We start from the raw sequence: 12,892 nt of genomic DNA on the forward strand, positions 1-12,892 counted from the left end.
ATTTTTTCTTTTTGTCAGAAAGAACATTAATTAGTATGGATACTGTACGAAATGTATATCTGTATTAATATCTAGACTCTTTCTGTACTCACTCGTTTCTCTGATAGCAAATTCGCGACTGTCGTGCGAGGTGTGTATGGAACGACTGATTTGGTTGGCTCGCGCGTTACAGCCGGGAAATTTGAATCTCTATGGCCCACAAGTGTAAATTAGAAAAAAAATTCGTTGAAATTAAATTATGGACTCGTGCCATTTGACGTGGAATCGGTCGACACCAAGTGTCGGACACCTCGCGAAAGTTCCTAAGCAAGTTGATAGCCGATTCACGAGTCAGGGGCAAACTGGTCCTTAGGGACAGGAGGGTGCACGTCAAACGGAGGGTCGTCCGACACACGAACAAGCAAACACCGTAAACTGTTTGTCCAGAGATTAGCCGCGCATCACTTTGGATTTAATTCGCGAAAGACCTTGAAAGACCAACAACCTGTTCTATTTAGAAGTTGGGGTTACACCATGAAAATTTAAAATAACCGAACTTCTTTTAATTTGTTCAATTGATTGTCCATAGTCTTGAAAATAATATTCCGATGGTCCAAAATTCCCACTCTTCTACAAGTTTGAAAATCACGAACTACAATTTCGAACTCGTTTTTTTCAAAAATAACATTCTTCAAACATATGGCGCCGATAAATTCGAGGACTTTAATTTATTTCAAACTTCCATTTTGTCTTATTAGATTATCTGGCCAAGAGCAAAAAACTTTTTTTTCCGTCGAAAAATTTCACACCTTCTCGAATTTTTTTCTAGAAAGTGCGTAGGATTTCGGGGGTATGTCTATTCACCAAAAATGATTGTAATAGACCCCCACAGCTAACAATATTTTTTTCAGAACGATTTGAAATTTTTTAATTTTGTCGAAAAATTTCACACCTTCTCGAATTTTTTTCTCGAAAATGGGTAGAATTTCGGAAGTATGTCTATTCACCAAAAATGATTGTAATTGACCCCCGCAACCGAAAATAATTTTTCCAGAACGATTTGCTATTTTTGAATTTAATTGTTAATAACTTTTTAACGAAGCCTCCATCAACAAATTGGAATTCTTGATTTTCGTCTTATAAAATTTTTCCCAGGTATGGCGGAACACCGAATCTCAAAAACTGTGACCATTTGAATTTAAGAAACGAAAGACCTATCATGAAATTCTTTATTTGTGTTAGCCTTTCCTAAGAAAAAATTGCAAAAGGTTGATATGATTTTAAGACGTTCGTCGTGTGACCCCTTGAGTCTCAAGTGACCTCGGGTAAAGTTTCGTCGTCCTACGAGCATCTGGGAACAATTTCACGCGTTCTTAAAGTTTGGCAGTCCAGTAATTTTTCGGTTGGCTACTCGCGATTTTACAAATGCTCTTTTTCTTAAAGAAGAGTTGCACGCTTAAAGCACGTCTGCTGTCTTCTTTTATGTAAAATTTTAATTAAAATTTAGTAGAATTTTCTCTTGGTATTTTTATCGTGTTCCATTTTGCTTAATATTTATTTGATTTCATAGGCTGTTGGAAATTGACTGGATCTCAATTTTATATATTTGAATTCTCACGATTAATTTGTTGCATACTTCATTCGGTATTTCAAGAATATGGCGTTAAAGTATGAGATATAATCCATCTAGGAGATTTTCAGAGTAAAATATCGTTTGATGTATCTAAAGAGAGATTACAAATCTGCATATTAAGGATGATGTACATTTTGTAAGTACAAAAGAAACAATTCATTACTGTGATATGACTATAAATACTTGAAATCCTCTGCCCTTCCCTGCACTTTAATGCGAATAGCTTTGTGTTGATAAATAACAGGGACTCCAAATTCAATTCGTTTAAGAATAATTGTTTCCCTTTAAATTCTACGTTAATAACGTAAGATAATTGAATTAACAGAAATCACATTGTCATGATGCCTAGAAACAAACCCAACAAAGAAATCGTCATTTTCGGCGAGTTGGGTCGTAAAAATGTAAGCACTAAGGGGGGTTAAGATGGTCAAGTTAGGCGGTGTGTATACTCCGCACGATACAAAAGTGAAAAGGCAAAAACCGTTTCGAGAAGGATAGGATTTATGAGGCAGAACGATGGAAAAAAGGAGCACGACCAAGAGAGAAACAAAGCAAGAGGAAAGTGATAAGAATGGCAGAAGTTGAGGGAACAGATTCACCGGGGGGCGGGTGTTGCAGCAGTGACGAAACAGAGAAGAGGGGGCAGCCAGAGAGAGAGAGAGAAAGGGAAAGAGAGAGAATGGAAGCACGATGTAGTCATAATGGAAGTGCAGAGATTTAACAACGTTACAATGAACGAACAAGCGTTCCCCAACCTCTTCCCTGGACGCCCCAACCCCGAACCCGTGGCTGGTGCCTTCAGGAACTGAGGATCGCAGATTGAATTGTAAAATAACCGAGAGGGGAATAATACGCCTCGGTACAACATTGTGTTTGCATTTAAATAATCCGCGAGCCCGCGGGTACGCTTATCCTCACGACTTCCCCCCCCCCCCCCCTCCACCCTCTACTGCATACAACATCCCTTGTATCGCGACCGGTTTCTCTCGAATGCACCGTATCGCCGGTGTTGCGTGGTTCCGTCTGCCATGGAAAACGAAAAACAATCCTCGGAAAAAGTAAACAGACTTCGACGCAAGTTTTGTTATCGTTGGATCGTCCCATGAGTTCGTGGTGTTCGATATTCTGAAATTGACGGGAATAAAATAAACGGTATCAATTTGTTTCATAACGCGGGTTTCTTAAAGGAAGAATTGTCACGTTAAAACAAAATTTAAATATGTTATACCCATAAGAGAAAAGGAATCATTAACAGGAGGAAAACACCAGTTTGTATTAGCTCAGTGAGTGGAACAACTGGCTAGTAATCCCCTGAAAATCGCGTGTTCGAAACAGCGTCGTGTATCTACATAGGATTTTTCGATTTTTCGATTTTTCTCCATTGCTTGCCACGCTGTGCGTCCCCGTAAAGTCCTAAGGATTTACGGGGAATCTTCTAAACATGTAATAAATATAGTTCAATGTTTTTCATTAACACTTTATATATGGGTGACAGGATTTACCATTATGATACTAGAAAAATTAATTCTCAAGTTGAGATGTCGAGGGAAGTGAATTTGAATAGAATTTGTGAAGTTTAATAAGGTTACGAAAATAAGTACCAAAACAAATTTTAGGTTATGTAGCTTACAATGGTCCAAAATCAGAATTTTAGTCTTGCAAAAAATTGCACGGTTTTCGTCTGACAGTGAACGTGTTAAACGAGACACCCTCTGTATCGCCAGTGACATAACCCGCGCGAGCAATTAAAAGTTAAAAAGTTATTCTTACGAGTTTCCTGATTCGGAATACCCGGCGTCCCGGGCTCGTCGCGTTCGCCATAAGAAGCCATCGAAGTCCGTGACCATCGGAATCTTTCACGTCGACGTTCCCATTCGCACGTCGGGGCACCGTATCTCATTATCGGTGCTCAATTAGCTAATGTATCCCGCGTAAGTAGAGGAACAAACACCGTGACCATTAGTGGAACGTACGCGGCAGGCCGTTCCTAGTTTGCACTAATTGTAAGTAGCGAGTAATTAATGCGGTCGATTCGAGTCCAATCTGTCGAACCGCTGACCAGTGGAATCCAGGAATACACGAATAGCGCGGGCGAGAGACAGAGAAAGAGAGAGAGAGAGAGAGGTGGGGGAGACAGAAAGAGAGAGAGAGAATAGGCATAGGTGGGGGGTTGTTGGAGTAGGAAATGGTCGACGGTGGCTGCAGGTGGGATGGTGAATGGGGTGACACGAAAGGGGGAGGGGGGGAGAGAGGTTTGTTCCGGCTCGGGAAGCGGCATTGTTTCACGGTGGATGAGAATTTAATTTGCGCGACGAAGACAGCGCGAAGATGGGAAAGAGGAGGAGTACCGAGAGGGACGAATGGCAGAAGAGAGAAAGAGATAGGTAGAGGGCAGAGAGGAAGGGTGAAGGTGGAGGATCGGATGGGTGCTGCCTTGTTTAAGCGTGGGTGGGGGGTGTCAAATTGAATTACCCCCTGGTTCCACGATCCCCGGGGACGTTTTCTGGAGCGCTGGCGCTCTCTGTGCTTCTATGTCAGGGCTATACACGCTTGTAGATGAGTTTTATCCGCGTACACCCGTTGTACGTGTACTCTGGTACACAGGTGAACGGTATGTAGCCGTGTACCTTCACGGAGGCGTTTTCAATTAAAATCAACACCGAGGGTTGCCTCGGCCTCTCCTCCCACTCCTCTCGCCTACTAGATCTCTCTGTCTCTCTCTTGTTCACTACACATCTCTCTCTCACTCTTGCTCTCGTTGTCTGTCAATCTACGTATCGACTTTCTCTCTTTCTGGCATATCTGCGCAAAGTCAGATCCGTCTGTCCCGTTTCATCGTTTTTTTTTTTTTTACTGTCTTCTCGCTCTTCGACTCTCCCCCTGTCTCTTTCTTTCTCTCTCGCTCTTCAGTGTTATTCCGTCGTTCGCCGTCTTTTTCTTAGAGTCGACGGTCTCTCATGAAAAATTCACAATCCCAATGAAATCTTCGCCGCGCGTTAGGTTAAGGTTACAGCGGGGGGGGGGGGGGGATGCGTTCTCGTACAAATTGGAGCTCTGACGAACACGTAAGAACCTGAAAGACCATAGTTAGATACACCGGATGAGTATTCCGACGAACTCGACGCACTTGTTTAACGCGAATACTGTAGCATTCATTTTCATTTTGAAGCAAAGTTACGTGAATGCTATAACATTCAAATTTATAAGCCCCATCATCAGAACGTTTGGTCAACGTTTGGACCCCTGGGAAAAATTTTAATGGGAGATTCTAGAGGCCAAAATAAGACGAAAATGAAGAATAACAATTTGTTGATCGAGGCTTCGTTAAAAAGTTATTAACGTTTAAAGTTCCACTATCGCGCGCAACTGTTCGCCGATTGCCGTTCTACAGGCACAACTTTAAACGTTAATAACTTTTTAACAAAGCCTCCATCAACAAATTGGTATTCTTGATTTTCGTCTTATTTTGGCCTCCAGAGTCTCTCATTAAAATTTTTCCCTGAGGCGACCGAACACCCAATATAGTTTTTATTTGTTGAAATTATTATGCACTTTAATGTAATGGTTAACAAGTTCTTTATTGGAATTTGTGGTTGTGGGTTATATAATTAAATACTTCAATATTTACTTGGATTAATATATAGCTATATGTACCGGGTGTGATCATCGTAACATCGATTGTTCCGACATTTTTTGTCGGGACTCCGGTATCACCGTAACCGTAGCCTTAAACTAATGGAAGGAGTCTGTAGTCAGTTGGTAGGTACTCCGTCTCTCATCTTCCAGCGGCAGAATGCCTCACCGTTCCGACTAAGAGGATAAGGAACTCGATGCTCGGTTCTGCTTTTCCACTTTCTCTCTTGGCTCTTGCTTCTCCTCGGTTTTTCTTTTCATCCTACGTCTCCGCGTAAACGGCAGCAAATGTCTGAAAGAGTCTCGGTGGGTATGGTTTCTTTTTCCCAAGTAAAATATATCGCAGTTTTCGATCTTATGAAAGGAAAGTTCGATTGCAGATTGTAGGTATTACCGGTCTCCCAAAATATATTACGCACAGTTTTAGTCACTTTGCTTCTTGCTCGATGTCAGTCGAGACCGAGTGACGTAGTATTTCCAAGAATTTACTATAAACTATTTACCACGAGCACGTGCGGTCAATGACCTCGTAATGTCAACAATGAGAAGTAAACAAATGCTTCGAACCCCCATATCTCCGGAACTAGGTATCGACTTGAAACACATTTTAAAGGACTTTTCACCCTCTATTCACCCTCTATTATTTATGCTGTCTTCTATGTTTATTTTGAAATCTGCTTTGACTCTATGCACCCAAAGAAGTTTCTGTAATTCCTACTGATCATACGACTGATATGCGATAAAACTGAATTATAAATTGTTTATTTAATTGAAAATTAAGTTTTTGTACACAAGATATTTGCATAATTACTAGCTAGCATTTTTTCGTAAATAACTGTTTCCTCTGGAATTAACTACTTGAAACAAAATTCGCTTTTAAGGGAGTTTCCTAACCCAGACCTAACCCCTGCATGGTCTAGCCGGACACCAAGCAAGCAGAGTGGGCGGGAATGTTGTAAAATGCAGGAAACCGCCCTGCCAAGGTGACGAGTTTGAGGATTGGCTTGACTAATCCTCCCACCGTTGAGCGGTGCTCGACGTCGCCACCTTGGTAGGGGCAACCGAGTTTGGATTAAGGGTAGAATAAGAATTTAGAGTTAAATTGATTTGATCGAGCTTACAACTACGGACATACTCTCTGTAATTTAGTGATATACAGGGTGTCCGGCCACCCATGGGAAAAATTTTAATGGGGGATTCTAGAGGCCAAAATAAGACGAAAATCAAGAATAGCAATTTGTTGATCGAGCCTTCGTTAAAAAGTTATTAACGTTCAAAGTTCCACTAGAACTGAATTTTTTTCTCGAAAATGCGCAAGATTTCGGGGGTATGTCTATCCACCAAAAATGATTGTAATTGACCCCCACAGGTAACAATATTTTTTCCAAAACGATTTGAAATTTTTTTCTTCCCGTCGAAAAATTTCACACCTTCTTGAATTTTTTTCTCGAAAGTGGGTAGGATTTCGAGGGTAGTCTATCCACCAAAAATGATTGTAATTGACCCCCACAGCTAACAATATTTTTTCCAAAACGATTTGAAATTTTTTTTTTCCCGTCGAAAAATTTCACACCTTCTTGAATTTTTTTCTCGAAAGTGGGTAGGATTTCGAGGGTATGTGTAATGACCCCAAATGATTGTAATTAATCCCCGCAACCGAAAATAATTTTTTTAGAACGATTTGAAATTTTTTAATTTTGTCGAAAAATTTCAACACCTTCCCGATTTTTTTTCTCGAAAGTGGGTAGGATTTCGAGGGTATGTCTAATGAGTAAAAATTATTGTAATTGATCCCCGCAACCGAAAATAATTTTTGTAGAACGATTTGGAATTTTTGAATTTAATTGTTAATAATTTTTTAATAAAGCCTCCATCAACAAATTGGTATTCTTGATTTTCGTCTTATTTTGTTCTCTAGAATCCCTCATTAAAATTTTTCCCAGGGGTTAGAAATTTTAAGAATGTTCGATAAATTGTTGCTTAACTCCATAAATAAGAAGCTCATAAAAATGGTCCAATATTCAGACGACCATAACTCCTATATTTCGATGAAATTTATTACTGAAGTAGAGCTCATGGATACCTACAAAAAAGTATTATGTAACATTTTCGGAGAACGTCAAACAAATTAATTTACAAATTTATGTTACACAGATGCAAAGATATGAATTTTGTCCCAAACCCATACACCTATGTGTACCCAATAAAAAAATTTGTTATATCAAAGTATACTTTTCTATACATCAATTGTATAGAAATAATAGAGTTGTATCTTTGTATTCTCTTTAAAAAAATGTTAGAGTTTTCAGGTCGAAAATTGATTAGGTTAGTTTTGCGTTTAATTCCAACGCGACGCTGAAACCTGAATTCGACGTTAAAAAATGTAAAATAATTCGTGAGTACTTGAAATTTAGTTGGTGGGACATCCGGTATTGTCGAAAGCTGATCGCCATGTTGGAGATCGATAGAATCAAACTGCCCGTGATCGCGGTTAATTGACCACGAACAAACAAATGTCTATAAAAAAACAAGGGACGCGATTTAATTGAACTAAATGCAAGCAGCCATTTAATGACACCGGGCAACGGCTGATTCGCTCGCAATGACAAGTGATCGATAAAGTGTAATAAATATAATTACAAGGGGAACGGACGTAAAATGATGTAGAGACGATGGAACATATTACTCTGTGTCGCTTTTTAATTTCTATTATGCTTCGAGTGGTTACAGAGAATGCAAAATTCTGATCCTTTGAGCCATGAATATTTTTATCGCAGTGATGTTTTTGAAAATCAGTACACGAGATGTTGTCTTTGAAAAATAATGTAACTATAGTTGAAATAACTATAACTATATGTATATACATATAGCAGAATTTTTTTTTTTATGTAAGCATAGTATGTATAATATTGAATATAATACAAAAATAACTCGAGCAGCTCTAGTACGGCCATTATTTGAACATTGCATAAAAGTTAAAGTACATAATTTGGACACTATTTATTTGAAATGGTAGCATGAGTGATAATTTAGTAAACGTTTTGCAAGACAATGGATGGCTCGAAAATTAATTTTCTATTTTACTGTTTTACCGAACGATACTTTATTAAACGTTTCGCAAAATAATGGAACGTTTAAAAATTAATTTTCTATTTTACTGTTTTTGTAGGATGGACGGGCCAGCGGTATTATCGATGCCGTCGATAACCGCGCCCCAAAAATCAGCACAATCACCACAGCAGCAGTCGCACTCGAAATCCAATCAGGTATATCTATATATCTCTTTACACTGTGAAATTCAATGTTGTACCGAATCGATGAGCGTACAAGTCGCGACAGTTGTTTTCGCCGCAATGATGTCTTGTCTGCCAAATCAGTGCTCGCTTTTTTACTTTACTTCTTCGAACAAAATAATTCGAACAATAAAGTATTTGGAATAGAATGAAAGAAAATACAAACAACACATAAATAACTTACATAGAGTTATAAGGTTACAAGTAACGATTGACCAAAGTTTTTAGTTTCATCGTAATCTCATAATGTCCTTTATTAGAATCTTGTCCTGACTCACATCGCATGTATTCTGGGACTAGACTGAACTGGATTATCTCAACTTAAACGCCATCTGCTGTGAGAACTCATACCTAACTTAACCTTAACAAAGAGAAAGAAAAAGTACTATCCACTCTTTGCAACGTATACATAATAATGTATGGTTTTTCCATACATGTTATTGAGATTCATCGTACATAATTTATATTTATTATTACTACCTCATTTCTGGTTCGAAATAACTATTATTTGTCTTTGAAATCTCTCTTCCTTTATAGCACATACAGGGTGTTCGGCCAACCCTGCGAAAAATTTTAATGGGGGATAATAGAGGCCAAAATAAGATCAAAATCAAGAATACCAATTTGTTGATGGAGGCTTCGTTAAAAAGTTATTAACAATCAAATTCAAAAATTTCAAATTGTTCTGGAAAAATTATTTTCGCTTGCGGGGGTCAATTGCAATCATTTTTGGTGAATATACATACCCCCGAAATCCTACCCACTTTCTAGAAAAAAATTGGAGAAGGTGTGAAATTTTTCGACGGAAAAAAAAAATTTCAAATCGTTTTGGAAAAATTATTTTCGCTTGCGGGGGTCAATTGCAATCATTTTTGGTGAATAGACATTCTCTTGAAATCTTGCGCATTTTCGAGTAAAAAATTCGAGAAAGTGTGAAATTTTTCGACGAAAAAAAAACTTTTAAATCGTTCTGAAAAAAATATTGTTAGCTGTGGGGGTCAATTACAATCATTTTTGGTGAATAGACATACCCCCGAAATCCTACCCACTTTCTAGAAAAAAATTCGAGAATGTGTGAAACTTGAAACGTTAATAACTTTTTAACGAAGCCTCCATCAATAAATTGGTATTCTTGATTTTCGTCTTATTTTGGCCTCCAGAATCCCACATTAAAATTTTTCTCAGGGATGGCCGAACACCCTGTATAATTTCTTTATAGAGCGATTTGTCGAGGCTTTTGTGTGGGTCGTAATAGACCCAGGCACGATTAACGGAGGGTTAAATAAATTTGTTTAGTAGTTATAAACATTTATATCGTAACAATCATGTTGTGTCAGTTTCCAGCTACTGAAAGTAGAAAAAAAAAATTGCAAAAAAAGTAATGAAAATTTGAAGCCCACGAGGAACCGCGTCGCGAATCTAAACCCATAGGAGTTACAGGTGAGCACGGTTTCTCTCTACGGGATTCATATCGTGTCACTCCTGATCGAGGGCCAGGAGCGGCTCTGTTTGGCGCAGATCAGCAACACGTTGCTGAAACAGTTCAGTTACAACGAGATTCACAATCGCAGAGTGGCGTTGGGCATCAACTGCGTGCAATGCACACCCGTCCAGTTGGAGATTCTCCGTCGAGCCGGCGCCATGCCGGCTTCCTCCAGGAGATGCGGCATGATTACGCGAAGGGAAGCCGAGCGTCTCTGCAAATCGTTCCTCGGCGACAATTCGCCGCCCAGGTTGGTTGGCTTTCGTCAAACACATTCGCGAGAAAAGGAATTGTACAGTAAAATGGAATGAAAAAAATGAGAATTCTGTATTTTTCTAATATCGAACAAAATAATTTTACTCTTAGTCTTTTAGATTAGATAGATAAATGTTGGAATATAGTTTTCCATACCTTAATTTCTATTTTCATTTGCATCCTTATTTACTTATTATTATGTAATAATATTAATAATATCATATTAATATTGAGGATGAATACATTTTGTTCAGAAAATTAGTTTCTTTCTTACCATGTAGGGGTCCGGACATTACGGTTGGGCCCTGGTCTGATCACGCGTCGCGCGCACGCATCTTCGTATTTCCTGCCAGTTCTCGTTGAACCGAGTTATAGCGTTAATCCCCAGGGACCGACGTAGCGTTTAACGTGTTAATATAAGAAAGACAGTGGCGAAATAACCGAATAATTAACCAAGGTAATCGTTGGTTGCGTACAAAACATTTCTAAACGAGTTTAATTTCGAGGACAGACGACCGTCTGTTCGTCCAACGGTTTGAGGTTAGCGCGCATAAAGTGAAGCTTCGAATTGAAAATCGTGACTCGACGTAACGAGACTACGATGTAAAATGTGTGGAACTGTCGTTTGTTTAAAGATTGCCCGAAGATTTCGCCTTTAACGTCTACCACGAGTGCTCCTGGGGATGTCGGGGCGCCTTTCTTCCGGCTCGCTACAACAGCTCCCGCGCCAAGTGCATAAAATGTGCCTACTGCGGCTTGTTTTTCTCACCGAACAAGTTCATCTTTCACTCGCACTGTATCAGTCCGTCGGACAAATGCGTGCCACCGGACGCGGCGAACTTCAACTCCTGGCGTCGTCACATGAAACTATCGGGGAATCAGCCGGACGAGGTGGTCCACGCCTGGGAGGACGTCAAAGCGATGTTCAATGGCGGAACCAGGAAACGGTTGCTTAATAATCCGTCTTCGAGAGAGTCGCCAAGCCCGGCGAAGAAACGAAGATTATCTCCCACGGCTGAGATATCCGCACTGGTTCCATCGCCAAAGCATCCCCGAGTACCGCCGTTCCCAGAATTACCGGCGCCATTGTCGAGAAACCTCGTCATGGGTTATGTTTGGCATCATCATCAGCAAGCCGCTGCCGTCGCTGCAGCCAAAACTCCAGGCTTCCCGTTCCCGCCTTACGCTTTGCCCTGGTTGGCCAAGAGAAGTCCTGTGCTGATTCCTGGTGAGTTTCACGCGCCAAGTATTTCAACTTTCTAAGTAAAATTATTTTTCTCTGTACTTACGAAATGACCCCATTGGTCGATCGACGCCAAATTTCTAGAGAATTTCACATCTCGAATTTTTTTCTAGAAATTGGGTAAGAATTCGAGGGTATGTCTATTGACCAAAAATGATTGTAACTGACCCCTGAATCTGAAAATAATTTTTTTAGAACGATTTGAAATTTTTTAATTTTGTCGAAAAATTTGCCTACCTATTGGAATTTTTTTCTCGAAACTGGTTAGGATTTCGAGGGTATGTCTATTCACCAAAAATGATTGTAATTGACCCATGGAACTAAAAATAATTTTTTTAGAACGATTTGAAATTTTTTAATTTTGTCAAAAAATTTCTCACTTTCTCGAATTTTTTTCTAGAAATTGGGTAAGAATTCGAGGGTATGTCTATTGACCAAAAATGATTGTAACTGACCCCTGAATCTGAAAATAATTTTTTTAGAACGATTTGAAATTTTTTAATTTTGTCGAAAAATTTGTCTACCTATTGGAATTTTTTTCTCGAAACTGGTTAGGATATCGAGGGTATGTCTATTCACCAAAAATTATTGTAATTGACCCCTGAATCTGAAAATAATTTTTTTAGAACGATTTGAAATTTCTTAATTTTGTCGAAAAATTTGTCTACCTTCCGGAATTTTTTTCTTGAAAATGTGAAGGATTTCGAAGGAATATCTATTCACCAAAAGTGATTGTAATTGATCCCCGCGACCGAAAATAATTTTTTCAGAACGAATTGAAATTTTTTAATTTTGTCGAAAAATTTGTCTACTTATTGGAATTTTTTTCTCGAAGCTGGTTAGAATTTCGAGGTTATGTTTATTCACAAAAAATGATTGTAATTCACCCGTGCAACCAAAAATAATTTTTTCAGAATGATTTGAAGTTTTTAAATTTAATTTTTTAATAACTTTTTAAGGAAGCCTCAGTCAAGAAATTGATATTCTCGATTTTCGTCTTATTTTGGCCCCTAGAATCTCCCATTAAAATTTTTCCCAGGGTTGGTTGAACACCCTGTATGGTTGGTAACAATTACACTTAATTAAATAAACGTGGTTAATTAGAGAACAACTAAGGAATACTTGGAAAAATTAAATAATATAATTTTAATATTTAGACGTGCTATGGTGGCACAAATTATTATACACCGACTAGGAGAGTTCATTAGTATAATTATATGGGAAACGAGCAAACGGAAATTATAAATTCATACATCATTAATGATCATACTAACGCGTGTCACGTAATGATCCTTGATAATAATTATTAATATTCAGCGAAATTTCTCTGTATTACCGATGCATTCTATTATTTCGAATTAAGTACTTCTGAG

General features: G+C 38.7%; 1 protein-coding gene across 1 annotated transcript in view; it reads left to right on the forward strand.

The window, feature by feature from the left end:
- Fuss (SKI family transcriptional corepressor fussel) overlaps positions 1-12,892 on the forward strand; it is a 47,493-nt gene that overhangs the window by 4,548 nt on the left and 30,053 nt on the right. Inside the window, exons 2-4 of the mRNA XM_076778321.1 lie at positions 8,415-8,511; positions 9,970-10,271; positions 10,912-11,504. Coding sequence (XP_076634436.1) covers positions 8,416-8,511; positions 9,970-10,271; positions 10,912-11,504 — 991 coding nt within the window. The 5' untranslated portion in view covers position 8,415. The remainder of the gene's footprint in view (positions 1-8,414; positions 8,512-9,969; positions 10,272-10,911; positions 11,505-12,892) is intronic.

Source organism: Colletes latitarsis, chromosome 11, assembly GCF_051014445.1.
Source record: "Colletes latitarsis isolate SP2378_abdomen chromosome 11, iyColLati1, whole genome shotgun sequence".
In the NCBI taxonomy this organism is placed as follows: domain Eukaryota; kingdom Metazoa; phylum Arthropoda; class Insecta; order Hymenoptera; family Colletidae; genus Colletes; species Colletes latitarsis.